This window comes from Pipistrellus hanaki (genome assembly GCF_964339955.1).
Source record: "Pipistrellus hanaki genome assembly, chromosome: 18".
Classification (NCBI taxonomy): Eukaryota; Metazoa; Chordata; class Mammalia; order Chiroptera; family Vespertilionidae; genus Pipistrellus; species Pipistrellus hanaki.
Genome location: NC_140520.1, coordinates 29,788,382 through 29,815,819, shown reverse-complemented (window position 1 = coordinate 29,815,819; position 27,438 = coordinate 29,788,382). Strand labels below are relative to the sequence as shown.

Below are 27,438 nucleotides of genomic sequence, written 5' to 3'. Positions count from 1 at the left end.
ATGCACCTTAAGCTCGTTAAGTTTTCCCTCTGAACATTGAAGTGAAACTGTCATTGTACCAGTAAGTTCAAAGTGATCTTCATTCATTAAACACTTGACAGTTTTTCTTATGAAGTAAAAAGAGCAGAGGTAAATAAGACATTGTATATTTCTATGCTTTGTTTCATAGAAATTTAATTAAGATGTAATTAAATTAACATTTTGTAGAATTGTTTATTGATCTCTTGATAATTAAAAATAATTGTTTAAGTTTCTAAGCATAATTTTATCCATGGTGCCCTTGAGTTTCTTTTGCATTCTTAGAATCTCCTTGTTATGTCTTAATTTGAAGGTATGCATGCATGAGGAAGGATTGATTGTAAGATAATGTATTATTTGTAAAGATTCAACACACTACATTTCTGTAATAAATTAATTGAACTTTTTTTATGACTTATTCCCCAGATCCACCACTGTTGGTGAAAAAATATGTTTGTAATAAAGTCATAAGAACTGGTAGAGTAGACTGAATACTGAACTATATCAACTAAGATGGAATGATACATTTTTATAATGATTTTTCCCACTAATCTAGTGAATTGTAATTGTTCTAATAATATTTATTAATAACCTAGTATGATAGCTACAGCACAAAACAGTATTCAGCCCTAAGCCTGGAATCTGATTAGAAGGGCTCTGGATCAAATGAGCTGGATGCACTGTCACACTGAACTAGACTGATAAACTTTTTTTTTTTTTTGCTGTAGTTTATAGATCATTAACTAAAATGTAATTGCCACCTGGAGACCCACATGTGCTCAGTTATCTTCAAACAGGTTTTATTTTCACAGGTGGTGGAGTCATTGCTGCGATTGTTATTGCTGTATGTAAGTGTCCCAACTTGGATCCCACTTAAATCAAAGTATTAATATGAAGAGCATTATTTGTGTAACAGTGTTTCAATTTCTACAGTTTTTATAGCTTGACATTAAGTAAAACAGTCAGAAACACCTCATATTTTATATGATATACTGCCTTGTGCTGCTGATTATATATTCTTTATATTTTACTAGAGGCCTGGTGCACAGATTTGTGCACTGGAGGGGTCCCTTAGCCTGACCTGCGAGGATAGGGCTGAAATCAGTTCTCCGACATCCCCCAAGGGGTTTTGGATTGCAAGGGGGCACAGGCTGGGCCCAGGGCCCCACTGGTGCATGACTGGGGCCAGAGAGGGACTGGGGTGGGGCTCCAGGGTGTCCAAGTCCCACTTGGCTGGACACCAGCAGCAAGCTAACCTACCAGTTGGAGCATCTGCCCCTGGTGGTCAGTGCAGGTCATAACAACTGATCAAATGAACAGTCGGAGGGACACTTAGCATATTGGGTGGGGTGTGTGTGTATATATATATATATATATATATATATATATATATATATATATATAATCTTGGAAAAATATGTATTCGGATTTGTTACCTATATAATAAAATATGTCTAAAAGAATATAAATATAAATATTTGGGTGGCCTGTGGGGATCGGGCCCCAGCTCACAATCCCAGCCTCAAAGCCCCAGCTTGTGCCCCCAGCCTCGCAGCCCCTGATCCCTGCCTGGCACCCTGCCTTGGCCTGGCACCGCCCCCTTACCTTCTCCACCATCCCGCCTGCAGGATGATCAATCAGGGCTGGGCCCCCCTACCCATCTTCCTCAGCACTTGTGAGCCAGCAATGGCTCTGCCCCCTGCCACTGGTCACTGTCTGCTGTACAATCAGCGGGGCAATAGGACCCCTGCTCACACTCACCTTTGCCTGGTGCCACCTGCTCACCTCCAACATCCCACCATGGTCCCGCTGTTCTCCAGGCTGGCAGCGCCTCCACTGCCAGTGCTGCATCGCTGATGCCTGCTGTGTTCTGTTCTGTCCCCCCCACTCCCCCCCGGTGGTCAGCGCACATCATAGTAAGCAGTTGAACTCCCAGTTGAACTCCCTGTCCAAAGATGAGTGACTGCCTAAGGGGACAATTTGCATATTAGACTTTTATTATATAGGATAGGATATGTCCACTTAAGTAACAAATCCTAAATAATACATGTTTTTTCAAGATGATTAGTCCCAAATATCCATCCCAAATATGCTTTGGGCATCTTTGTAAATTAGTAAAGGACTCTTCTCTGCTTGCTGTGGACTGTCTTAAGTGATTCCAGAGATTTGCACTTAGCGAAGGAAGAGTCCAGTAAGAATATAAATGTATAGCCAGGGCAATGTGCTTAAATAAAATAGCATTTTCTGCCCTCTGAACATTAATTTCTCCTGCTAGATTTTGAATCTTGGTGATTAGTTTCCAGTTACATTTCACTTGTTCTTGGTTTATTGTAGGTTGTTTTATGGGACTTGTTAGCTGAGTTCTGTATCATCACAAGAAGAGGAAAGGGTAACTTAAAGCACGTTTCTTGAACATATTGGTGCCTGCACTCTTGACCTACTTTTGTGTAGCTTGTGATTACACTCTGTATTGCATGCATATTTTTTCAGTGTGCCTACATGACTGTGCCATCAGAATTGCATTTCTTTACTAAAAATATTTACAGTGAATTATACTATCATTGTAACAAGAGAAATCTGTGTAGAGCTGCTTCAGCTATATATCTATAAAGAAAATTTTAAAAAATGTTTAATTTTATTTTAATCTTTATTGTTGAAAGTATTACATATGTCTCACTTTTCCCCCCAATGATACCCCCAACTGCTGGCCTTCACCACCCTATTGTCTGTGTCCATGGGTTACTCATATACGCATGTGAGTTCATTGGTTGATTTCTTCCTTACCGCACCCCCTCCCCTCCAACTCCTGTTGCCTTCTCTCTGGTTTGACAGTCTGTTCGATGCTTCTGTGTCTCTGGGTCTATTTTTGTTTATCAGTTTGTGTTGTTCATTAGATACCACATATGAGTGATATCATGTGATACTTATCTTCCTCTGACTGGCTTATTTCCCTGGGCATAATGCTGTCCAGGTCCATCCATGATGTTGCAAATGGTAAAAGCTCTCCTTCGTATATCTGCATACTATTCCATTGAATAGACATACCACAGTTTTTTAATCCTCCCATCTGCTGATGGGCACTTAGACCGTTTTCAAATCTTAGCTATTATAAATTGCGCTGCTATGAACATAGCGGTGCATAAATTATTTCTGATGAGTGTCTCTGATTTCTTAGGATATATTCCTAGAAGTGGATTACTGGGTCAAATGAGAGTTCCATTTTTAATTTTTTTGAGGAAATTCCATACTGTTTTCCATAGAGGCTGACCAGTCTGCATTCACACCAGCAGTGTACTAGGGTTTCCTTTTCTTCACAATCTCACCAAACTTGTCATTTATTGATATGTTGATGATAGCCATTGTGACAGGCATGAGGTATTACCTCACTGTCGTTTTGATTTGCATCTCTCCAATGATTAGTGACTTGGAGCATTTTTTCTTTTTCTTTTTTTTAATTTTTTTCTTTTTTTAATATATATTTTTATTAAATTGTTATTTTTGTACATATACCATTGCCCTCCCCAATACATACCTTCCCTCCCCAGAGTTTTGTGTCCATTGGTTGTACATATATGCATGTATACAAGTCCTTTGGTTGATCTATTATCTCCCCCAGATCTCCCCAACCTCCCCGCTGTAATTCAACAGTCTGCTTCTTGCTTTGCTGTCTCTATATCTATCTTTTGGTTCTTCAGTTTATAATGTTCTTTATCATCCATAAATACGTGAGGTCATGTGGTGTCTCTATTTCATTGACTGGCTTGTTTCACTCAGCATGATGTTCTCCAATTCCATCCAGGTTGCTGCAAACGATGAGAATTTTTTCTTTTTTATGGCAGCATAATATTCCATTGTGTAAATATACCATAGTTTTTGGATCCAATCATCTGCTGATGGGCACCTAGGCTGTTTCCAAATCCTAGCTATTGTCAATTGTGCTGCTATGAACATAGGGGTGCATATATCCTTTCTGATTGATGTTTCTAGCTTCTTGGGATATATTCCTAGTAGTGGGATTACTGGGTCAAATGGGAGTTCCATTTTCAGTTTTTTGAGGAAGCTCCATACTGTTCTCCATAGTGGTTACACCAGTCTACATTCCCACCAGCAGTGCACGAGGGTTCCTTTTTCTACGCAACCTCGCCAACACTTGTCATTTGTTGATTTGTTGATGGCCATTCTGACAGCTGTGAGATTGTACCTCATTGTTGTTTTGATTTACAATTCTCAGATATTTAGTGACTTTGAGCACGTTTTCATGTGCCTCTTGGCCTTCCTTCTGTCTTCTTTTGAGAAGATTCTATTTAAATCCATAGCCCATTTTTTAATTGAGTCATTTATCTTCCTTTTATTAAGTTGTATAAGCTGTCTGTAGATTCTATTTAAATCCATAGCCCATTTTTTAATTGAGTCATTTATCTTCCTTTTATTAAGTTGTATAAGCTGTCTGTATCATTGAACCTTTATCAGTGATAACATTTGCAAATATGTTCTCCCATACAGAGGGCTTTCTTGTTGTTTTGTTGATGGTTTCCTTTGCTGTAAAAAAGCTTTTTATTTTGATGTAGTCCATTTGTTTATTTTCTCTTTAGCTTCCATTGCCCTAGGGGAAGTATCAGTGAAGAAGTTCTTTTGGCATATGTCTGAGATTTTGCTGCCTGTGGATGCCTCTAGTATTTTTATGGTTTCCCATCTTATGTTTAAGTCCTGTATCCATTTTGAGTTTATTTTTGTGTATGGTGTAAGTTGGTGATCCAGTTTCATTCTTTTGCATGTATTTGCCCAATTTTCCCAACACCATTTAGTATTGAAGAGACTGTCTTGACTCCACTGTATGTTCGTACCTCCTTTGTCAAATATTAACTGAGTGTAGTGATTTGGGTTGATATCTGGGTTCTCAATTCTATTCCATTGATCTATATGTCTGTTCTTGTGCCAGTACCAGGCTGTTTTGAGAACAGTGGCTTTGTAATACAGTTTGAAATCTGGTATTGAGATCCCTCCTACTTTACTCTTCTTTCTCAGGATTGCTGTGGCTATTCGGGGTCTTTTGTTGTTCCAAATGAACTTTTGAAGAGTTTTTTCTAGGTCAGTGAAATATGCCATTGGTATTTTAATGGGGAGTGCATTGAACCTATAGATTGCTTTGGGAAGTATGGACATTTTGATGATGTTGATTCTACCAATCCATGAACATGGTATGTTTACATCTTCCTCTATCTCTTTTTTCAGTGTCGTGTAGTTTGCCATGTATAGGTCTTTTACCTCCTTAGTTAAGTTTATTCCAAGATATCTTAATTTTTTTGGTGCGATGGTAAATGGGATTGCCTTTTTAGTCTCCGTTTCTGCAAGTTCACTATTGGTGTATAGAAATGCCATAGATTTCTTGGTGTTAATTTTGTATCCTGCTACATTGCCAAATTCATTTATTAAGTCAATTAGTTTTTTAATGGAGTCTTTTGGGTTTTTTATGTACAATATCATGTCATCTGCAAATAAGGATAACTTTACTTCTTCTTTTCCAATTTGGATGCCTTTTATTTCCTCTTCTTGTCTAATTGCAATGGCTAGTACTTCCAGTACTATGTCAAACAGGAGTGGTGAGAGTGGGCAACCCTGTCTTGTTCCTGTTCTTAGAGGGAATGGTTTTAGTTTTTGCCCATTGAGTATGATGTTGGCTGTGGGTTTATCATATATAGCTTTTATTATGTTGAGGTATGATCCTTGTACTCCCACCTTGTTGAGAGTTTTTATCAGGAAAGGGTGTTGGATTTTATCAAATGCTTTTTCTGCATCAATTGATATGACTATATGATTTTTATATTTCAATTTGTTTATGTGATGTATCACGTTTATTGATTTGTGGATATTGTACCATCCTTGCTATTCCTGGAATAAATTCTTCTTGGTCGTGGTGTATAATAATCTTTGTGATGCTCTGCTGGAGCCGATTTGCTAGAATTTTGTTGAGGATTTTGGCATCTATGTTCATAAGGGATATTGGCCTGTAATTCTCTTTCACTGAGTTGTCTTTATCTTGTTTTAGTATTAGGGTGATGCTGGCTTCATAGAAGGAGTTTGATAGTGTTCCTTCCTCTTGTATTTTTTGGAATAGTCTGAGGAGGATAGGTTTTAGTTCTTCCTTGAAGGTTTGGTAAAACTCTCCTGTGAAGCCATCTGGCCCTGGGCTTTTGTTTGCTGGAAGCTTTTTGATGACTATTTCAATTTCTTCCCAAGTTACTTTTCTATTGAGATTTATAGATTCTTCCTGATTGAGTTTTGGAAGATTGTATTTCTCTAGGAATATGTCCATTTCCTCCAGGTTGTTCAGTTTGTTGGAATAGAATTGTTCATAATGTTTTGTAACAATCCTTTGTATTTCTGCGGGGTCTGTTGTTATTTCACCTCTTTCATTTCTGATTTTGTTTATTTGGGTCCTCTCTCTTTGTTTCTTGGTTAGCCTGGCTAGAGATTCATCTATCTTATTTATTCTTTCAAAGAAACAGCTCTTGGTTTTGTTGATCTTATGTATTGTTTCTTTGGTCTGTATGTCGTTTATCTCCCCTCTAATTTTTGTTATTTCCTTCCTTCTGCTTACATTGGGCTTTTCTTGTTGCTCTTTTTCTAACTCTTTGAGTTGTAGAGTTAGATCATTTGTTACCATTTTTTCTAGATTTTTGCAGTAGGCTTGTAGGGATATGAACTTCCCTCTCATTGGATCATTTTTTCATATATCTTTTCCCCTTCTGTATGTCTATTTTGGAGAAGTATCTGTTTAGATCCTTTCCCCACTTTTTTTTTTTTTTTTAAATATATTTTATTGATTTTGTACAGAGAGGAAGGGAGAGAGATAGAGAGTCAGAAACATCGATGAGAGAGAGTCATCGATCAGCTGCCTCTTGCACACCCCCCACTGGGGATATGCCCGCAGCCAAGGTACATGCCCTTGACCGGAATCGAACCCGGGACCTTTCATTCCCCAAGCCGACGCTCTATCCATTGAGCCAAACCGGTCCCGGCCTTTCCCCACTTTTTAATTGGCTTGTTAATCTTCCTTTTGTTAAGTTGTATGAGTTCCCTTTAAATTTTTCAGGTTAACCACTTATTGGATGTACCATTGGCAAAAATGTTCACCCATGCAGTGGGCTCTCTTATTGTTTTGTTGATGGTTTCTTTTGCTGTGCAGAAGCTTTTTATTTTGATGTAGTCCCATTTATTTGTTTTCTCCTTAGTTTCCATTGTCCTTCGTTTCCATTGCGATATCTGTAAACATATTGATACAAGAGATGTCTGAGATCCTCCTGCCGTATGGTTTTTTCTAGAAATTTATGATTTCACTACTGAAATTTAAGTCTTTTATCCATTTTGAGTTTATTTTTGTATATGGTGTTAAGTTGGTGGTTTAGTTTCATCTTTTTGCATGTATCTGCCCATTTATTGAAGAGACTCTCTTGACTCCATTGTTTGCTCTTGCCTCCTCTGTCAAATATTAATTGACTTGGGTTGATTTCTGGGTTCTCTGTTCTTTTCCATTGTTCTATATGTCTGTTCTTGTGCCAATACCAGGCTGTTTTGAATATAGTGTCTTTGTAGTCTAACTTGACATTTGGTCTTATGATCGATCCCTCCAACTTTGTTCTTCTTTCTCAAGATTGCTGTGGCTCTTTGGGATCTTTTTTTTTTTTTTTTTTTTTTTTTTAAATCCCATATAAATATTTGGAATATTTGTTCTAGGTCTGTGAAATATGCCATTGATATTTTAATAGAGATTGCATTGAATCTATAAATTGTTTTGGGTAGTATGGCCATTTTTAAAAATATATATTTTATTGATTTTTTACAGACAGGAAGAGAGAGGGATAGAGAGTTAGAAACATCCATGAGAGAGAAACATCAATCAGCTGCCTCCTGCACACCCCCCATTGAGGATGTGCCCACAACCACAGTACATGCCCTTGACCAGAATCGAACCCAGGACCCTTCAGTCCGCAGGCCAAAGCTCTATCCACTGAGACAACCCGGTTTTGGCAGTATGGCCATTTTAATGATGTTGATTCTACCAATCCATGAAGATGATATATTCCTCCACTTGTATGTATCTTACTCTATTCTTTTTTCAGTGTCCTGTCATTCTTGGAGTATAAGTCTTTTACCTCCTTGGTTAAGTTTATTCCTAAGTATCTTAATTTTTTTTGTTGCAATGGTAAATGGGATTGTTTAGTTTCTATTTCTGAGAGTTCATTATTGGTGTATAAAAATACCATGGATTTCTGGATTATATCCTACTATATTCCAAATTCATTTATTTAATTGAGTAGATTTTTTATGGAATCTTTTTAATATATATTATTGATTTTTTTCAGAGAGAAAGGGAGAGGGATAGGGAGTTAGAAAGATAAATGAGAAACACTGATGAGCTGCCTCCTGCATGCCCCCTAGTGGGGATGTGCTTAACCAAGGTATATGGCCTTTACTGGAATCGAACCTGGGACCCCTCAGTCCGCAGGCTGCTGACGCTCTATCCACTGATCCAAACTGGTTAGGGCTTGATGGAATCTTTAGGGTTTTCTGTGTATAATGTCAGATCATCTGTGAATAATTAGTTTTACTTCCTTTTTTCTAATTTGGATGCATTTTATTTCTTGTTCTTGTCTTATCACTTCCAGTACAATGTCAAACAGGTGTGATGAAAGTGGGCATCCTGTCTTGTTTCTATTCTTAGGGGAAATGGTTTTAGTTTTTGCCATTGAGTATGATGTTGGCTGTAGGTTTGACACATAAGGCTTTTATTATGTTAAGGTCTGACCACTCTATTCCCATTTTACTAAGAGTTTTTATCAAAAATAGGCGTTGAATTTTGTCAAATATTTTTCCTGTATCAATTGATATGATCATGTGGTTTTTATCTTTGTTTGTTTATATAATGTATCACATTTATTTATATGTGCATATTGTATCAGCCTTCCATCCCTGGAATAAATCCCACTTGGTTATTATAAAGTGGCCTTCAGTATCTCTTGTTATGGCCTTCACTTTGAGGTCTTTTTTTGTCAGATATAAGTATTACTACCCCAGCTTTTTTCTCATTTCTATTTGCCTGAAGAGTGTTTTTTTTGTGTGTTTTTTTTTTTTAATCCCTTCACATTCAGTCTGTGTGAGTTCTCTGTTCTGAGGTGGGTCTCTTGTAGATAGCATAGACATGGGTTGTGTTTTCTTACCCATTTAGCTTCCCTGTGTCTTTTGATTGGAGCATTTAATCCATTTACCTTTATTGATAAGTATTTGTTCATTGCTATTTTCATTCTTTATGCCTGTGTTCCTTCTTCCCTTTCTATTTCTCATTTTTACAGCAGTTTCTTTAGCATTTCTTGCATTGCTGGATCAGTGGTAATATACTCTTTTTTTTTTTTTTCTGCACAGCTCCTGATTTCACCTTCAATTTTGAATAATAGCCTTGCTGGATAGATTATTCTTGGTTTCAGTCCCTTGTGTTGCATCATTTTGTATACTTCATTCCATTTCCTTCTGGCCTGAGTTACTTTGTAGGTAACTTTATCTCTCTCTTGCAGCCTTTATGTTCTTTCTTTGTCTTTTATGTTGGCCAATTTAATTGATGTGTCTTAATACAGGTTTTTGGGGGGTTCATCTGGATTGGGACTCTCTGTGCTTTTTGAACTTGTGTGACTTTTTCTTTCCCAAGTCAGGAAAGTTTTCTGTCATTATTTCTTCAAACAGGTTTTTTAATACTTGCTCAGCTTTATGTCCTTATGGCACCCTTATTATGTGGCTGTTGTTTAATTTCATGTTGTCCCAAAGCTCCCTTCAACTCTCCTGCTTTTTAATGTTTTTTTTTCTACTTGCTGCTGTACTTGGCTGTTTTACCTTTTTTGTTAAAGATAAACAAAGTTTATCTTCCTTGTCTTCTAACTCACTGATTCAATCCTTTCTCCTACTCCACTGTTGAAACCTTCTGTTGTGTTCTTTGTTGCCACTATGTCATTCTTCATTTCTTCTTGATTTTTACTCCTGTTGGTGAATTTCTCATTCAACTCCTTATAATTCTCATTGAGTTGCACGTATTTGTTATCCAGACATTTGAGCATCCTTATAACTATTACTCTGAATTCTGTCCCTGACAAGTTACTTGCCTTCATTTTATTTAGTTTCTTTTCTGGTGATCTTTCTTTTCTTTCGTTTGGTGATTGTTTCTTTGTTTCCCCATTTTTGCTGTCTCATTGTATTTGTTTCTATGTCTTAGATCAAACTGTTATGTGACCCAGATTTGGGTGGGTGGGTGGTCCTATGTAGTATGTGTTTTGTGGGATCCAGTGGTGCAGTCTCGCTGGGTATTCTAGGAAAGTCCCTTGCTTGAGTTATCCTGGGGTAGTTGGATCTTGAATGTAATTTTTCCACTCATGGGTAGAGTCGCCTTACAGTTGTCTATGTGTCTCATCCCCACCTTCATTGTATAAGCTGTTGTGGATGTGCTCAGGGTCCCTGCTCCTATGGTAAGGTCGTCTGAGGTCTCACTGGTGTGAGACTCACTGCATGGTCCTGAAGTTTGTGGCCAGTTGACCTGACATACTGTGGGGTCTTCTCTAAAAGGTTCATGTAAAAATAACTCCTAAGGAAAGCAAAACAATAGAGCATTGTATCCATCACTTCTTTGTTTAAAACATTGCATCAGAATACTTAGTTTCTTAAACAAGTTTGAATCCAACATTCAAGCTATCAATTAATGGCTCTTTTAAAACTGAACAAGTATCTTGAGTGCTGTATCCCCAGATTCAGTGTTCAGTACCATAACTGATCTGAGATTCCATTTCTGATGAGCTCTAGGTGATGATGATGCTTGGCCTGGACTACAATTCGAGTAACTAGGGTGAAGACTATTATTGATGTGTCAATATACTTTCAATATGAGGAAATACAATGAAGTTTATAGGCCAATTTTTATCTTGCTTAAGATAGATTTTTAAAGACTCCTAAAGATTTCTTAAAGGTATTTGTTATAATACTTAGTTTTGCCTTGCTTTCTTTTTTAAAAATTAAAAGTTTATATTATACTAGAGGCCCGGTGCACAAATGTGTGCACAGGTTGGATCCCTTACCCTTGCCATCAATGGGGGCAAATCAGGGCATGTTGGCCGGTCACAATTGGGGCTGGCAGCTCAGGGAAAGGACCATGGGAGGTTGGCTGTGGGATCACACTGACCACCATTGAGCACCTGCCCCCTGGTGGTCAGTGCGTGTCATAGCAACTGGTCGACTGGTCATTCTGTTAACTGGTCATAACGGTCACTTAGTCGTGTATTTGTGTGTGTGTGTGTGTGTGTGTGTGTGTGTGTGTGTGTGTATTATATGTTAGAGGCCTGTTGCAGGAAGATTCCTGCAATAGAGCTTCCTGCTGTGGTCGCTGCCCCGCCTGCTTTCCTCCCTTCTCTCCCGCCCTACTTGCTTGCTTCTTCACAGCTTCACTCCCTGTGGCCACAGAGAACAGGAAGAAGGTTTGGGTTTCCCTGGCAATGAAGGAAGCCAAGCTTCTCGCCTGCCCTTGCCAGCCTAGCCTCCACTAAAGGCTATAAAGTCTCAATGATAGAAGATAAATTCCAACAGAAATAGTGGCAGTTACCAAGTTGGAAAGAGCAGGAGGCAAGAGTTGCCTCTGTCGATGGAGGAAGCCACGCTTCTGAAGCCCTGGGCTGCTTTGGCCTTCGTTCCAGGCTACAAAGTTTCAATATAGAAGATACATAAATCCCAACAGAAATGGCTGCCGCCATGGAGCAAGCAGAAGTCTTGGCTCCACTCCAGACTACAAAGTTTAAATTGTAGAATATAAATAAGCCCCAGATACCAGGGCCTCCGCTTGGGTTGCTGGGGGAGAGGGAGCATGGCCAGCCTGCAAACCACCACAGGCCCCTCGCCCAGGCTGCCCCATACCCCAAAGGACCCCCTAACCTGATTCAGGACACCCTTCAGAGCAAACCAGCTGGCCCCCACCCATGCACCAGGCCTCTATCCTATCTAATAAAAGAGTAATATGCAGATTGATCATCTCTCCAACACATAAGATGGCTGCCCCGATGTGGTCAAAGATCCTTCCCCCAGGATGTCCACCACAAGATGGCCTGCAAGGGAGGGAAATTAGGGGTGACAAGGCCTGCAGGGGAGGGCAGTTAGTGGCAAACAGGCTGGTAGGGGAACAGTTAGGCATCAATCAGGCTGGCAGGGGAGTGGTTAGGGGGTGATCAGGCTGACAGGCCCAAGTGGTTATGATGCAATCAGGAAGGCAGGCAGGCAATCAGTCGGGAGCCAGCAGTCTGGATTGTGAGAGGGATGTCCCAGGTTGGAGAGGGTACGGACTGGACTGAAGGACACCCCCCCCCCTTGCATGAATTTCATGCACCAGGCCTCTAGTTATAAATAAATAATAAAGAGAAAGACAAATGCCATGTGATTTCACTTATAAAGCAGAATCAAAAAACAACCAAAACAAAACAATATCAGACACATAAAGTCAATGACTAAAGAGATAGTTGCCAGAAGGGAGATGGGGTAGGGGGGTTGTTGTGTAAAAAAGGTGAAGGGAAATATTATTGTAATAATTTTTCAAAGGGACAGATGAAATAGAATCAGTGTATGATTCATTATAAGGTATTACATTTTCAAATCACTATATTGTATACCTGAAACTAGTATGATCAGTATATTATATGCCAACTATACTGAAATTTTTAAAAAAATGGAAAAAGTAAGTAGAGTGATCGAAAGTTAGGAAATTGAAACAGTAATCAAAAATATACCCTTAAACAAAAGTTCAGGCCCAGGGTGGTTTCACTGGTTAATGCTGACAAACATTCAAGGAAGATTTAATACTAGTCCTTCTCAAATTCCTCCAAAGCACTCAGGAGGAGGGGATATATCCAAACCTATTTCATGAAGCCAACTTTATCCTGATAACAAAACCAGGCAAGGACAACACACAGAAAAAAAATTTGCAGACCAATATCCGTGCAAAAATTGCAGATGCAATATCCGTGCATCAATGCAAAAATTCTAAGCCAAGTACAAAATAGCCAAATACAACTGTACGTTAGAAGGATCACATACCATGATCAAGTGTTCTTCATTCCAGGGATGGGAGGATGGTTCAGCGTTTTCACAAATCAAACACTGTGACAACATTAACAAAATATAGAAAAACCATATCACTGCTTCATGATGCAGTAAAAGCATTTGACAAGATACATTTATGACTAAAACACAATAAAGTGGGTACAGAAGCAAAGTATCTCAACAAAATAAAAGGAAGATGTGATGGTCAGTGATGTCATACTCTGGTGAACAACAGCTTTTCCTGTAAAATCGGGAATAAGACAAGGATGCCCACTCTCACCATTGTTATTCAACATAGAAATGGAAAGCCAAGCCAGGGAAAAGGAGCAAGAATACCTCTTAAAAGGTATCCAAATTGGGATTGAAGTGAAGTCACTATTTGCATATGATAAAATTATGTAGTAAACCCTAATGACTCCAACAAAAGACTATTAGAATAAAATGAACAAATCCAATGAGTTACAGGATACAATATCAATGTACATTCTGTTCATATATATTAACAAAATATCAGAAAGAGGAAAAAATCCTATTTACAGTTGCAACAAACAGAATAAAATATCTAGGAATTAAAGGATGTGAAGGACCTTTATACTGGAAACTACATTGTTGAAAGAAATCTAAGAAGATGAAATGGAAAGATATTTCATGTTAATGGATTAGAAGAGTTAGCATCATTAAAGTGGCAATATATCTTAAGCAGTATGCAAATTTAGTGCATTCCTCATCAAATCCCAATGGCATTTTTTCAAAGAACGAGAATAAAAATTTATAAAATTTTTTGGAACTGCAAAAGACCCTGTAGGGATTTGCCAAGCCCTGACTAGTTCCATAATGCTGATATTAAAGATCCATATTGGGCCGTAGCAGGTGTGGCTCAGTTGGTTGGGAGTCATTCCATGCACTGAAGAGCTACCTGTTCGATTCCTGGTCAAGGCACATGCCAGGGTTGAAGTTCCCCAGTAGGGGGACTGCAGGCAGCAGCCAACTAATGTTTCTCTCTTCCTGTGTCTCCAAAAATTCTTTATATATATATATATATATATATATATATATATATATATATATATATATATATATATTTTTTAAGATCCATATTGAGGCAAGCAAGGACACAAAAATGGTAACCAACTGAATGGGAAGAAATATTTGCAAAAGATACCTCTGATAAGGGGCTAATTTCTAAAATACATAAAGGACTCGTACAACTCAACAACAACAACAAAATCTGATTTGAAAATGGGCAGAGGATCTGCATAGATAATTATCCAAGGAAGACATACAGATGGCCTACAAGTATATTAAAGGATGTTCAACATCACTAGTTATAATGGAAATGCAAATGAAAACCACAATGAGGTGCCTCCTCACACTTGTTAGAACATCTGTCATTATGACAAGGTATAACAAGTATTGAAAAAATATGGACAAAAGTGAACCCTCATGCACTGCTGGTGGGAATGTAAATTGGTGCAGCCATTATGGAGGTTCATCAGAAACTTAAGAATAGAGCTAAAATACAAACCAGCATTCTTTCTTCTGGGTACCTAACTGAAAATTGTGAAAACACAGATATATGGAACATTATGTTCATTGCAGCATTATTCACAATAGCTAAGACATGGAAACAACCTAAGTGTCCTTCTGTAGGTGATTGAATAAAGAAATATATATATATATATATATATATATATATATATATATATATATAATGAAATACTGAGCCATAAAAAGATTAAATATTGCCATTTTCAACAAAATGATTGAGTCTTGAGAGGATTATGCTAAGGAAGTAAGTCATGCAGAAAAGGACAAAAACTGGTTTCACTCATGTGGAATATAAAACAAAAAGCAGCAAACAAACGAAACAACTCAGTAACAGACAATAAAATGATGGTTTGTAGAAGGGAGGGGTGGTAGTGAAGAGGTTAAAGGGAAGTGACGGAAGGTAACTAAACTTCACAGTAGAGTATACAGATGTCTTTTACAACTTGTGCACCTGAAATTTATATAATGTTACCCCAATAAGTTTCATTTAAAAAGGGTAACATAATTTTTGTTATTTGATAGAAGTACAGACATATATTTTTAGAGTTGAACATCAGTCTGCCATAAGACCAATCCAGGGCATAAGAAAAGAGGTTTCTCCGGGATCAAAATAGGTCTAGCTCCTTTCTTAGATCCTTAATTTTACAGGAGAGGCCTCTGCATTCTTTTAGCCCTTCGGGACTTTATTTGATGTGTCTCTATCACCCTATCTATCTATCTATCTATCTATCTATCTATCTATCTATCTAAAAGCCTAATAATCAAAGTATCCCCTCAGGAGTTCTACCGGGAGTTTGGTCACTTGCTAAGATGTGTGCTGACCACCAGGGGGTGGTGTGGAATGAAGAAAGGCCTCTGCTGGCAGCCAGCAGCTGGGAAAGGGAGGTTCTGGAGGATAGCCCACAGCTGCTAGGGATCCTGCCTGTGCATGAATTCTGTGCTCTGAGCCTCTAGTTTAACATAATGGTTCTTTCAGCTTTGTAAGGTTTTCAAACCCACAAATAATTAGAAGAAAGAGGATTGGCTGAAGTAGAAATGATATATTCAAGGGGGATGGGGGGAGAAACTACCCCAAAATCCAGAACTAAAAAATCCTAACAGCGTAGCAATATAGTAATACAGCTCAAACAACTAGCTCAGAGAATTTTTCAGGCCAAACATGATCCGCTGACTAGTGAAGGAAGAATAAATTATATTTATTATAAATACTTTACATTTATTAAATTATAATTTTTGGTATTTAATTGGCATCTATTTACTTATAAAATGCTAAGTTCACTGGTATAAAACATATGACATGAAGTCATATTTTAAAATTGTTTAGCCCATATTTAATTTGATCTATGAAATCCACAATGCTTATTTAAGGGTCAGCACTTACCATAGCATCTCTTGAGCACGCAAGGAGTACAGAGTGTAGTAGGAAAAGAAGGCTTATGATCCCTGACCTCTAGAAACGTAATTCTTGAGAAAAGACTGAGCCTGTTTGAAACGGTAGAAGAGTAATCTGATCTGGGACTATATACTATAGGAGTCATCTTAGGGGGAGTTGAGTGTCAAATAAACTCAGAAAAAAAAATGGGAAGGATGCATACCTATAAATATATCCTTAAATCAAAAATATTGGTGCTCTCTCTTCCATTTAATGTTGAAAGAATATTCAGCTTATTCCCATCCTGGAAGGATGGTCTTGCAACTTTGGGGGAAGCATGACAACAATGGCTGCCAGCCCCTGTCTGCCTCTCTGTGATTACAAATACCAGTTGATTATGCGAACACAGATCTCCAAGGACGTCTTTTTTGCTCACTCTGGGCCCCTCAGGCTGCCTATAAGCTGCCAAAGGACACATGCACAGCTGCCTGCTGTGGGAGTGGGATGGTAACTGCCACTGTGCTAGCAGCTGACATGGACCAGTGTTCCTGCATTTTACCTTCCCAAGACCTTCCTGGAAAGTGCAAGTCTTCAACAGACCTCAGAGTTCAAAACAGTGACACCAGGCAGATGCTAGCAGTGAAATGGTTGTCTATTGGAGAAAATATATTTTTGGTGCTTCCTTCCCTGCCATCATCCCAGAATTCTCTCCTAATAGATTGTGACATAGAATCAATGAATGAGCTTTGGGAGGGAAGTCAGCTGGAAGCATGTAAAAGCAGTTTTACTGATTCTATTTTAATATGATCAAGTGAGAATATCCAATCAATAGTTAGAACCTGCTGGGGAACTAGTGGAGTACCAAAAGGTTAGGACATGGACCAGCCATTTTCAACAGTTGTACCGTAAGAATTTTTTTAAATATGTAATACCTGGCTTTTTGGGGGGCCCTGACCTCTAATTAAAAAAAAAAAAAGACAACAGCCAACACAATGAATAAATCAAAATTATACCTATTTTTGTGAACTGGGCAAAAAATACATGTTTTCATGGGCCTCAGAATTTTAGCAATTATTTTATGTGTGCCATGAAATGAAAAAGGTTGAAAATGGCTGACATACGTTATTCTCAGAGACGTTTTAGCTTCATTGAGAAGCACAGTATATAAGGAGAAGTGTCCAATAACATAGTAAGTGGGAACACCACAGAAATAGAGTTATTCAGGGTCATTATTAGGAGAGTCCAGAAGGAGGAGAGAGTTCTGTGAATTACAATCATTGGAGATTTCATGGGGGAGGGGACTCCCTGAGCTACACCTAGGAAGATACTCTAATCTGAAGCATCAAAAGCTTGCGTAGCTCTCACTGTGTTCCACATGCCAATTCACCTGCTACTCAACACCACCCCACGAAGTATACACCTTTCCACAGATGGGGGATTTAAATAAGAGAACCAGCCCTAGCCAATCTGACTCAGGTTTGAGCGCGGGACTCTGACTGAATGGTCCAGGGTTCTGATCAAGGGACATACCTCAGTTGCAGACTCCCATCTTCAGCCCTGGTTGGGTGGCCACCAACTGATGTGTCTCCTTCACATCCATGTTTCCCTCTCTCTGGCTCCCCCATCCCTTCAAATCTCTCTAAAAATCAATGTTAAAAATATCCTCTGGTGAAAATTAACAAAAAATTGAAAGTTATCAAAAAATCGAAAAATTAAGGGGCTTGTCCAAGCTCAACAAACAGTCAGCCTTAGAGCTGGGACTCGAATGCAGTCAGGTCAGCTCTTGGGCCAGATCTCTCTGCTCAGTCGTTGCCCTGACAGAGCAGAATGGCATGAGCAAGGACATAGATGTGACAGTGCGAGGTGCCTGCCAGAGGTAGCAATCACCAGACTGTCAGGCATGACAGGTTTATTTAGACACTTTGCTCTAGGATATGAAGAATCTCCTCATTTCATTACATTGCAGATTCTGTTAACAGCATTCAATACCTGTCACTTCAGAAACTTCTCCCTGAAGCTAGTGTAGTGCAGAAAAACAACCCTATAAGAACTTCTTCATTAGTATGTGTTCTTGTTAACTGATAAAGAAACAATAATCATTCCTTTTCTCAGTTACCTACTTGGAACAAAAATTCTACATTGTGAACTCTCTGGAAATACTATGGGATGGAGTGAGGAGCCACCACATTGTGACAGTAAGTACATTCTCTTTTTAGAATTTACAGCAGCCGTTCCCAAACTTTTTGGCCTGGGGACCCCTGTATACTTTATAGTTAACCAAGACCCCACAGGACTTTTCTGCAGGTGGGTTAGTGCTACTAATATTCTTCATATTAGGATTCAGGCAGAGTTTTAAAATAATTATTTAATTCATTTTTTAAGAACAATAATCTCAATACATGTTAAGAAATGTGACAGTTTTTTGTAAGATCAAACATTTCCAAAGTAGTGCTTTATATTTTGTTCTAATCTCTTCAGTATCTGGCTTAAAGGAAGCCCTCCAGATTCATTCTGTGGCATTATCAGACAGTCGGAAGCCATTGGAAAGTCTCACTGTACACTCTAAGGATGACAGTGAGAAAAGACAAAATCATGGTATACCTGAAATCCACTGATTCAGGAAAGGATGTAGCATTTTTCAACTAGCACTGAGTTTTACTAAATCGTATTTTCTCATTAAATTGTCAACATCTCTCTTTTTAAAAAAAATATATATTTTATTGATTTTTTACAGAGAGGAAGAGAGAGGGACAGAGAGTTAGAAACATCGATGAGAGAGAGAGAATCATCCATTAGCTGCCTCCTGCGCATCCCCCACTGGGGATGTGCCCGCAACCAAGGTACATGCCCTTGACCGGAATCAAACCCCAGACCTTTCAGTTCGCAGGCCGACACTCTATCCACTGAGTCAAACCGGTTTTGGCAACATCTCTTATGATTAGAAAAAACTTAGCATGGCCTTACAGATACACACAAGTATTTCATACAGGTATCTTATGTGGGTTTTTAAGAATATCAGTTTTATTCTAGAATTTCATTTCTCTATTAATGGTTTGAATTAGGATAATGCATTTTTTTTCATAGAAACTTTGTTTCAGGTGGATATTCGACTTGCAACTAGGTGTAGAAATCATGTCAATGAACTATTGAAGGCAGTTCATAGGACACTAATACTGTCTTTTAATTTTGCTTTTGCCTTTTCTGTCCATTTTTTTTTTCTTTCTCTTTTTAAGAGGTTTTGTGTCGACTCCCTCAACAAATACCAAATGGAGAATTCACCAGTAGCCACAAGAATACATTTGAACATAATGAAATAGTAACTTACAGGTGTAAGCCTTCTGTGGACCAGGTGAATATTCACTGGTTGGAGCGAGCAGGCTTGTTTGTTCTGGACCTAATTGATGGAGCCCTGACCCTCCTGAGTGTAAAGGTAATAACAGTTCCCTTGCTTTCCCTCATTTGTAAACAGTGTGGCAACTTTTACCAACTTTTACTTTACCAACATGGAAAAACAAAAAACAAAAAAAAACCAGCCATATGTGCTTGTTCCCCCTGTTAAATTTGTTTCTAATCTAATTTTATGTGCCAAATAGAATAAAAAATAATTCTACTTGTAGAATTTCCCACTCTTCCCCCACATGTTCTTGATATTCCTGTTTCTATATTGTTAATTACTATGTATGTCCATGAATTAATTTTGGGGGGATTAAAAGCATCAAAACACACACACGTGCTTTAAGAAAGTTATGTCTAATAATTCAGAAAGATGACAGTTCTGGCTAGACGAAATGGCAGAATGAATTGTAAAAGACAAACCCTTCCACCAATAAAGTTGATAATGTCTAGGCAAAGCAAACAGCACATCTTGTTAAATTGTGCTTCACACATATTGCTTTTTTTTTCAAATTGAAAACTAGCAAAACAACTGTAACTTATTTTATAATACATCGGTACTCATTTATCTGAATCAAATCTGAAATATCTCTCAGGTTTACCTCTACTTAAAAAGCAATGCTTAAGGCATTCGAGCATGCCCAGAAGCAGGAGACACTGACTCTTGAACAAAAGGAAACACTGAGAAACAGCAAAATATGTCCTTCTTTCATGTGCATATGTAACAATCTTTAGTACCATATTCTATACCATATGTTTAAAATTTTTTTATTTAAAAAATTGAACTTATTTACAGTACATATCTTTACAATGGAGTGATATCTATAAAATTCCCAAATATTTAAATATTAGTTAGAAGACACTTCTAACTAATCCAAGAATATAAGAAGGAACTACAAGAGAAATTAGAACATGTTTTGAATTGAATAAAAGTAAAAACAATATATAAAAATACCAAACTTTGTGGAATACAGCGAAAGCATTTCTTAGAAGGATATTCATAGCATGAAATGCAGTTTTCAGTAAGAGAATAGTTTCACATCAATAATCTAAGCTTTCACTTTAAAGAAGTGAAAAGGAAGAGGAAGTGGAATATAGAACAAGAAAACAGAAAGAAAGAATAAAGATAGAAAATTAATAAAATAAATTAGAATCATTGAAACCAGTACCTTGTTCTTGATGAAGATCAATAAAGTGTATAAACCTATAACCAGTGTGACAAAAAAAAAGTAGAAGACACAAATTCACAATATCAAGAATGGAAAAGAGAACATCACTAAATATCCTGCAGACATTTAAGGCCAGGAAGGGAACAGCATGCACAACTTTATGCCAACAAATTTGATGCTTAATCCCTCTCACAAAGAGGACTGAAGGCGCCATATCATCACTAGGTATTGTACCAGCAGCTAAGGATTAACAATAGCAGCTCTACACAAACTTCAAGAAAATACAATAGGAGGGAATACTTCTCACCTTATCCCATGAGGACAGCATTACCCTGATACCAAAACCAGACAAAACATGGCAGGAAAATGAAAAACAATATCCACTGTGAACATAGAACCAAAACTTTCAGCAATGGTCAAGGTCATCTCTGCCCTGAGATAGCCCCAGTTCTTGTCTTGCTTGCCGGAATGAATTCAAACAAGAGAGAACAAATAGCAAAAGCAGGGGAGAATTCATTTGCAGAAAAAGGAGGACACTCAGAACCTGAGCAGGCAACTCAGCAGGCTGACACCAAACCGAGTGCCCTGATATTTGGGAGTTCAGAGGATTTATACCCCTAGGCTGGAATACCCCTTGCAAGGAGCAACTCACCCCCTCCCTCTTGACTCAAGAAAATATATCTTCAAACTGTAAGGCTCCTTCACGCAGGTGTATGCCACCACTTACACCACATCCTGGAGCGGCTCTAAATGTTCTCTCACAGAAGGGCCTGATGCCTCCAGTGTCTGTTTTTGGTTTGTCACCTCTCTCTGTATCCCCTCCACTCCCAGCTGCCTTTTCCACCTCCTCTGTTTCTAGCTGCCTATTCTAACAAAACCATTAAAATGTTAGCAAGTAAAATCCTGTCATTCTATAAAAATAAGAATATCATAATCAAATAGTATTTATTCCATGAAGGCAAAGTTGTTTCAAATTAAAAAAATAATCAGTGTAATTTACCATATGAAGAGACGATAAAAAAGAAAAAAACAAATGATCATCTTAATAGATACCAAAAAATGCCTTTGAAAGAAAACTTCTTAGCAAAGTAGGAATAGAAGGGACTTAACTATCTCAACCTGATAAAGGGTACCTACAAGAATCCCACAGATAGCATTATATTTAGTGATAAAAAGTTGTTTCCTATTGAGGTAGGAATGAGACACGTGTGTCTACTCATCCCGCTCTATTCATTATCATGTTGAAGATGCTATTCAGTAAAATAAGGCAAATAGGCATATAGAAATATAGAAATAGACATACTTATTAAAAAGAAATAAAATAGATTGTGTTCAATTATGACAGGATTGTATGTGGAAAATATGGAAGAATGAAGTCTTACCAAGGTTGTAAGACACAAACTCCACCGCCAAAACCGGTTTGGCTCAGTGGATAGAGTGTCGGCCTGCAGACTGAAAGGTCCTGGGTTCGATTCCAGTCAAGGGCATGTACCTTGGTTTCGGGCACATCCCCAGCAGGGGGTGTGCAAGAGGCACCTGATTAATGATTCTCTCTCATCAATGTTTCTAACTCTCTATCCCTCTTTCTTTCCTCTCTGTAAAAAATCAATAAAATATATTTTAAAAAAAGACACAAGCTCCATTTACAGAAATCAGTGGTATGTATGTACACTAGCAGTAAAAAGTTAGAAATTAAAATTTGCAAGTACTATTTATAGCTCAGAACTACATAGAACATTTGCAAATGAATCTAAAAATATATGTATAATAATTGAAAGGTGAAAACATTAAAAATAGTATTTTTTAATTAATGCCTTTTTATTAGTAGTGCCTTTGTTAAAGAAGGCATTAATAAATATATTGTTCATGGATTACAAGACTCAGTATAATAAAGATATCAATTCCCTATCATTGATCTATAAACAGTATAATCCCAATAAAAATTCCACCAAAAGTTTTCTAGAAGTTGACAAGTTGTTTTTAAAATTTACATGAAAAGACAAAAGAATAATTATAGTCAAAATAATTTTGGGGAAAAATAGAGGGCTCATTCTATCTGGTGTCAAGACTTATTATGAGCTCAAACCGGTTTGGTTCTATGGATAGAGTGTCGGCCTGCGGACTCCAGGGTCCCAGGTTCGATTCCAGTCAAGGGCATGTACCTGAGTTGCGGGCACATCCCAGTAGGGGGTGTGCAAGAGGCAGCTGATCGATGTTACTCTCTCATTGATGTTTCTGGCTTTCTATCCCTCTCCCTTCCTCTCTGTAAAAAATCAATAAAATATATATTTTTTAAAAAGACTTATTATGAAAACATACTATGAAATATATAATCAAGAATGTGGTATGGATAAAAGGACAACTGTAGAACACAATGGAACAGAATAGAATCTAAGGTAGAGCCTTTCAAATGTGTCCAATTTATTCTATCACACATGGTAAAAGTACCAGCATAATTGGACATCAATATACCATAAAAGGGAACTGTGCCATATTCAAACATTTACTAAAAATAGATGATAGACATAATTTAAATTCAAAATTATAACACTTTTACTTTAAAACATAGGACATATTCATGACTTGGCCAAAGAGTTCTTAAATATTAAAGCATGATCCTTTAAAGAAAAAAAAAAAGATGTTAATAAATTTGACTTCTTAATAATCAAAGCTTCTGCTCTCAAAAGACATTGTTATAAGAATTTTTAAAAATGAGCCCAACCCCTGGCCATTATGGTTCTGTTGGTTGGAGCTTCGTCTTGCACTCCACAGGGTTGCCAGTTCTATTCTAGGTCAAGGCACATACCTTAGTTTTGGATTCAGGACAAGTACCGAAGGCAACTGATCAATGTTTCTCCCTCACAATGATGGTTTTTTTCTCTCTTTTTCCTGTATCTAAGCATGTCCTCAGATGAGGCACAATGCAACACCACTGAACACCTAGCAGGATGGCTGCGGGGGGGGGGGGGGGGGGGGGGGGACAAGGAGAAAACTTAATAGTACCATATATTGGCATGAATATGGAGCAATTGAAACTTACATATAGCTGTTAAGAATGTAGTGTTATGCGTATTTTTAACAGTTTTGCAATTTCTTATAAAGTTAAACATATACTTCCATATAACTCAGCAATCCAAGTAAATTGAAACATGTTCACATAGGAACCTATATGGGAATATTCATAGCATCCTTAGTTACAATCACCCCACATTGGAAATATCCACATAGTTTTCAATTGATGAATTAAGTGAACAACCATGTGCATCTATAAAATGGGATAATACTCTGAAATAAAAAAGGAATAAGCTTCTAATCCACCACCATGACAGAAATGAATCTCAAATGCATTATGCTAAGTTTAATTAAAAGCCATACGCAGAGGCTGTGGTCCCATCATGACACTCTGGAAAAGAAACACTAGTTATACAAAACAGATATTAGAGAAACACTTCCATTGGTTGCCTCCTGCAAAAGTCTCAACCAGGACCCAGGGCAGGGTGGAGCCTGTAACCAAGTTATGTGTCCTTGACCGGAATGGAATGAAACCCAGGACCCGTTGGTTCACAGGCCAACGCTCTGTCCACTGAGTCAAACCGGCTAGGGCAAGATCAACAATTTGTTTAGCTAAATGGGAAAAAGTATGTAGGTTAACTCATAAAGTTTAAAATAGAATTACAAGTTGATCCAACAATTCAACTTCCTGGAATATGTCCAAAGGAAATGAAGTCACTATGTGTAAGAATAGATATCTGCACCACCCTAGTGGAGTATTATTTACAATAACCAAGACATGATACAGCCTGTGTCCATTGATGTGTGATTAGATAAAGAAAAGGTTAGGTATGTATGTCCTGCCACTTGCAACAGCATTGCTGGACCTTGGGGGCATTATGTTAAGTGAACTGAGTCATACAGAGAAGGGCAAATACTGTTGACCTTACATATAGGAATCCTAAAACCAAACTTCTACAAAAAGAAATCATATTTTTAGTTGCCAGAGCCAAGAGTCAGGAGGCCGGGGAAATTGGATGAAGTTGGTCGACAGTTATAAATTAAGCAAGTACTGGAATGGAATGTACAGAGGGTGACTATAGTTGGTAATAGAGTATTGTGTATTGGCAAGTTGCTAAGAAAGTAGATATTAAATACTCTGATCACAAGGAAGAAAAACATTTTTGGTAACTATGTGAGGTGATGAATGTTAATTAAGTTTATTGTGGTAGTTATTTCAAAATATACACATTATCGAATCACTATGCTGTATATCTTAAATTTATACAAGATGGCAGTTATAGCTCAATAAGAATTGGAAGAAGAAAAAACTTACTAAGGGAATCTCTAATCATGAATGCAGATGTTAAGACTTAATGCTAGCATTCATTGCAATGGAGCTTGAATGTAGTCACCCTCCTGTGATGCTTCTTTGCAATGGTTATGGATTTGGATCTGAACATGTCTGTTTTTCTTCATTTGCATTTTATAGGGCAAGTTAACACAGTATTCCTGGGAATATTGAGGTGGGTAAGTGATTTTTTAATAAAATCTTCAAATTTAGGAAAATGTAATACACAATGAAAATACATTTTGTTTGTATAGAAAGTTGCTTTGAAATCTTGTTTCAAAGATTGATGCCAGCTCTCAAGGTTGATTATTTCAACAACACCAAATGTGTTTTATATATTGTATATTCCATAAAGTCTTTATACTATGTATCTGTCACCTCAGCCATCAAACCTAAAACAAGAGCACTGAGAATTTGAACAAATTTCCCTTCCTTAGCTAAAAATATTATTGAATAATAACCATAGTAAATAGGGTAAAACTCTGGTTTGAAAAATCTTTTCATAACTTCTTGGTGATTTAGAGAAGCCGTAAAGTTAATGCCTGGCATTTGTTCTCCACCTTTTTTAACATCAACAAACCAGTCTAAGAAATAGTAACAATTTAGACTCAGCTGCTTCTGTGAAAAGTTAGAGGGTGCTAACACTCCTAACAGGAATGCCAGCTTGGTACAAAGTGAACACTGGCCTTTCTGGGGAGAATTCCCCTCTTTAAGAGGCATAGAATGCGCTCTGAATTCTGGCCTAGGGGGGTTTCTCTCCCAGCTTGAATTGAAGGCTATCTCACTTCAGCAAGTTACCTGGCAGGAGGCAATTTTGTAGGGAGTAAATCCATCAACTACCCCAAATTGCATCAGAATTACTCATTGTGTGGGTCTCACCCCACCTGCTAAAAGGCAGAGTAAACTTAAGCCACGTATTTCAGAAAAGGAAGCCGAACTGTGTGTGTTTGTGGTTGGTCCTCTGCAGGGAAGAAGAATCACGGAGCTCAGGTAGCACTTCATGCTCAGGTGGACCAGATCCTCCCTCTCCCAGTCCTCACGCCTGGCAGGGTCTCTTTCCAATGAGCCATGCGCAGAGAGGAAGGGCTGTCGCTCTCATTTATTCATAAAGGGTGTTTTTAAAAAACACTTTTATTTTTAGTAGCACAAATTGGTCTTAAGAAATGTTACCCTGGGAGGGATATGTTTGGGAAATCAGAGTGGACCAGAGTAAATACTATTGTACTCTATAAGGTGTTCCTTCCCTTTGAAGTCTCTGGTGAGGGACATTAGGAGGATGAATTTGAGTAAGAATAAGCTGTAATTCTGAGTTAGATATAGAGTTGAGGTTATAATGCATTTGTTTTCACATATTTCGTGTCAAGAATATAGCACTGGCTTAGAAGCAAGGACAGTTGCACTACTTATTTTTTTAAAACCTAATTGAACCCTGGCCAGTGTCTCTCAGTGGTTAGGGTGTCAGCCCATATACCGAAGAGTCTCCGGTTCAATTTCTGGTCAAGGGCATGTAGCTGGGTTACATGTTTGGTCCCTGCCACAGTCGGCATGCCTGAAGGAGGCAACCAATCAATGTGTTTCTCTCACATCAATGTTTTTCTCTCTCTTTCTTCTTCCCTCCCTTCCCTCTAAAAATCAATGGAAAAATATCCTTGGATGAGGATTTTTTTTTTAAAGTCTAATTTAAGTATTTTTCAACCAAAGTTCATTTTGCTAACAAACATAAATTGATTTTATAATAGGTTCTGCTTCAAATTTAGTTTTTATTTGAATATGTTTATATGTGAGATTGAAATATATATGTCAATATCACTTATGTTCTATTGTCATATACACTGAGTAGCCAGATTATTATGATCTCTGAACCCATAATATTCTGGCTACTCAGTGTGTGTGTGTGTGTGTGTGTGTGTGTGTGTGTGTATTATAGGCCTGGTGCATGAATTCGTGCATGGGTGGGGTCCGGCCATCCTGACCAAGGGCAGGGGACATGGGTTGTTGACCAGCCTGCCTGCTAGTTGAATTTCTGGTCAAGGGGACAATTTGCATATTAGCCTTTTATTATATAGGATATACACTGAGTGGCCAGATTATTATACATTCAGAAATCATAATAATTTGGCCAGTCATTGTATTTTATCAATTACTTAAATATATGGGAAAACCAGTTTTCTATAGAAAAGTTTGTTTAAATGACAGGGAAAATGTATATTTGAATTAAAAGTTTCTCAAAGCTGGAAGAAATGTGTAGTCTCACATTTGAAGGTCTTTTTGTTCATTTTTTGAAAATTGGATCTTTAAATCTGGTAAAAATGAAATGGAGAATTGGAGAAGTTTCCTTTGTAATGATGTGTTTATTTCCAGTGTGTTTTATCTCAGCTGAGAATATGTTTCTAATCTTGGCCCATTTTCTCTAATCATTCCATTCACTCATTCATCACTGGTGCCTCTCACATCTCAGAGCCAGAAGTACATCTAAGCTT

The 27,438-nt window shown here is 37.8% G+C and overlaps 1 protein-coding gene across 1 annotated transcript in view; it reads left to right on the top strand.

The window, feature by feature from the left end:
• Nucleotides 1-25,137, top strand: part of LOC311612392 (membrane cofactor protein-like) — a 135,191-nt gene extending 110,054 nt beyond the window's left edge. Inside the window, exons 12-15 of the mRNA XM_084865296.1 lie at nt 831-866; nt 18,167-18,247; nt 19,285-19,484; nt 25,100-25,137. Coding sequence (XP_084721422.1) covers nt 831-866; nt 18,167-18,247; nt 19,285-19,484; nt 25,100-25,132 — 350 coding nt within the window. The 3' untranslated portion in view covers nt 25,133-25,137. The remainder of the gene's footprint in view (nt 1-830; nt 867-18,166; nt 18,248-19,284; nt 19,485-25,099) is intronic.
• Nucleotides 25,138-27,438: the final 2,301 nt, after the last annotated feature.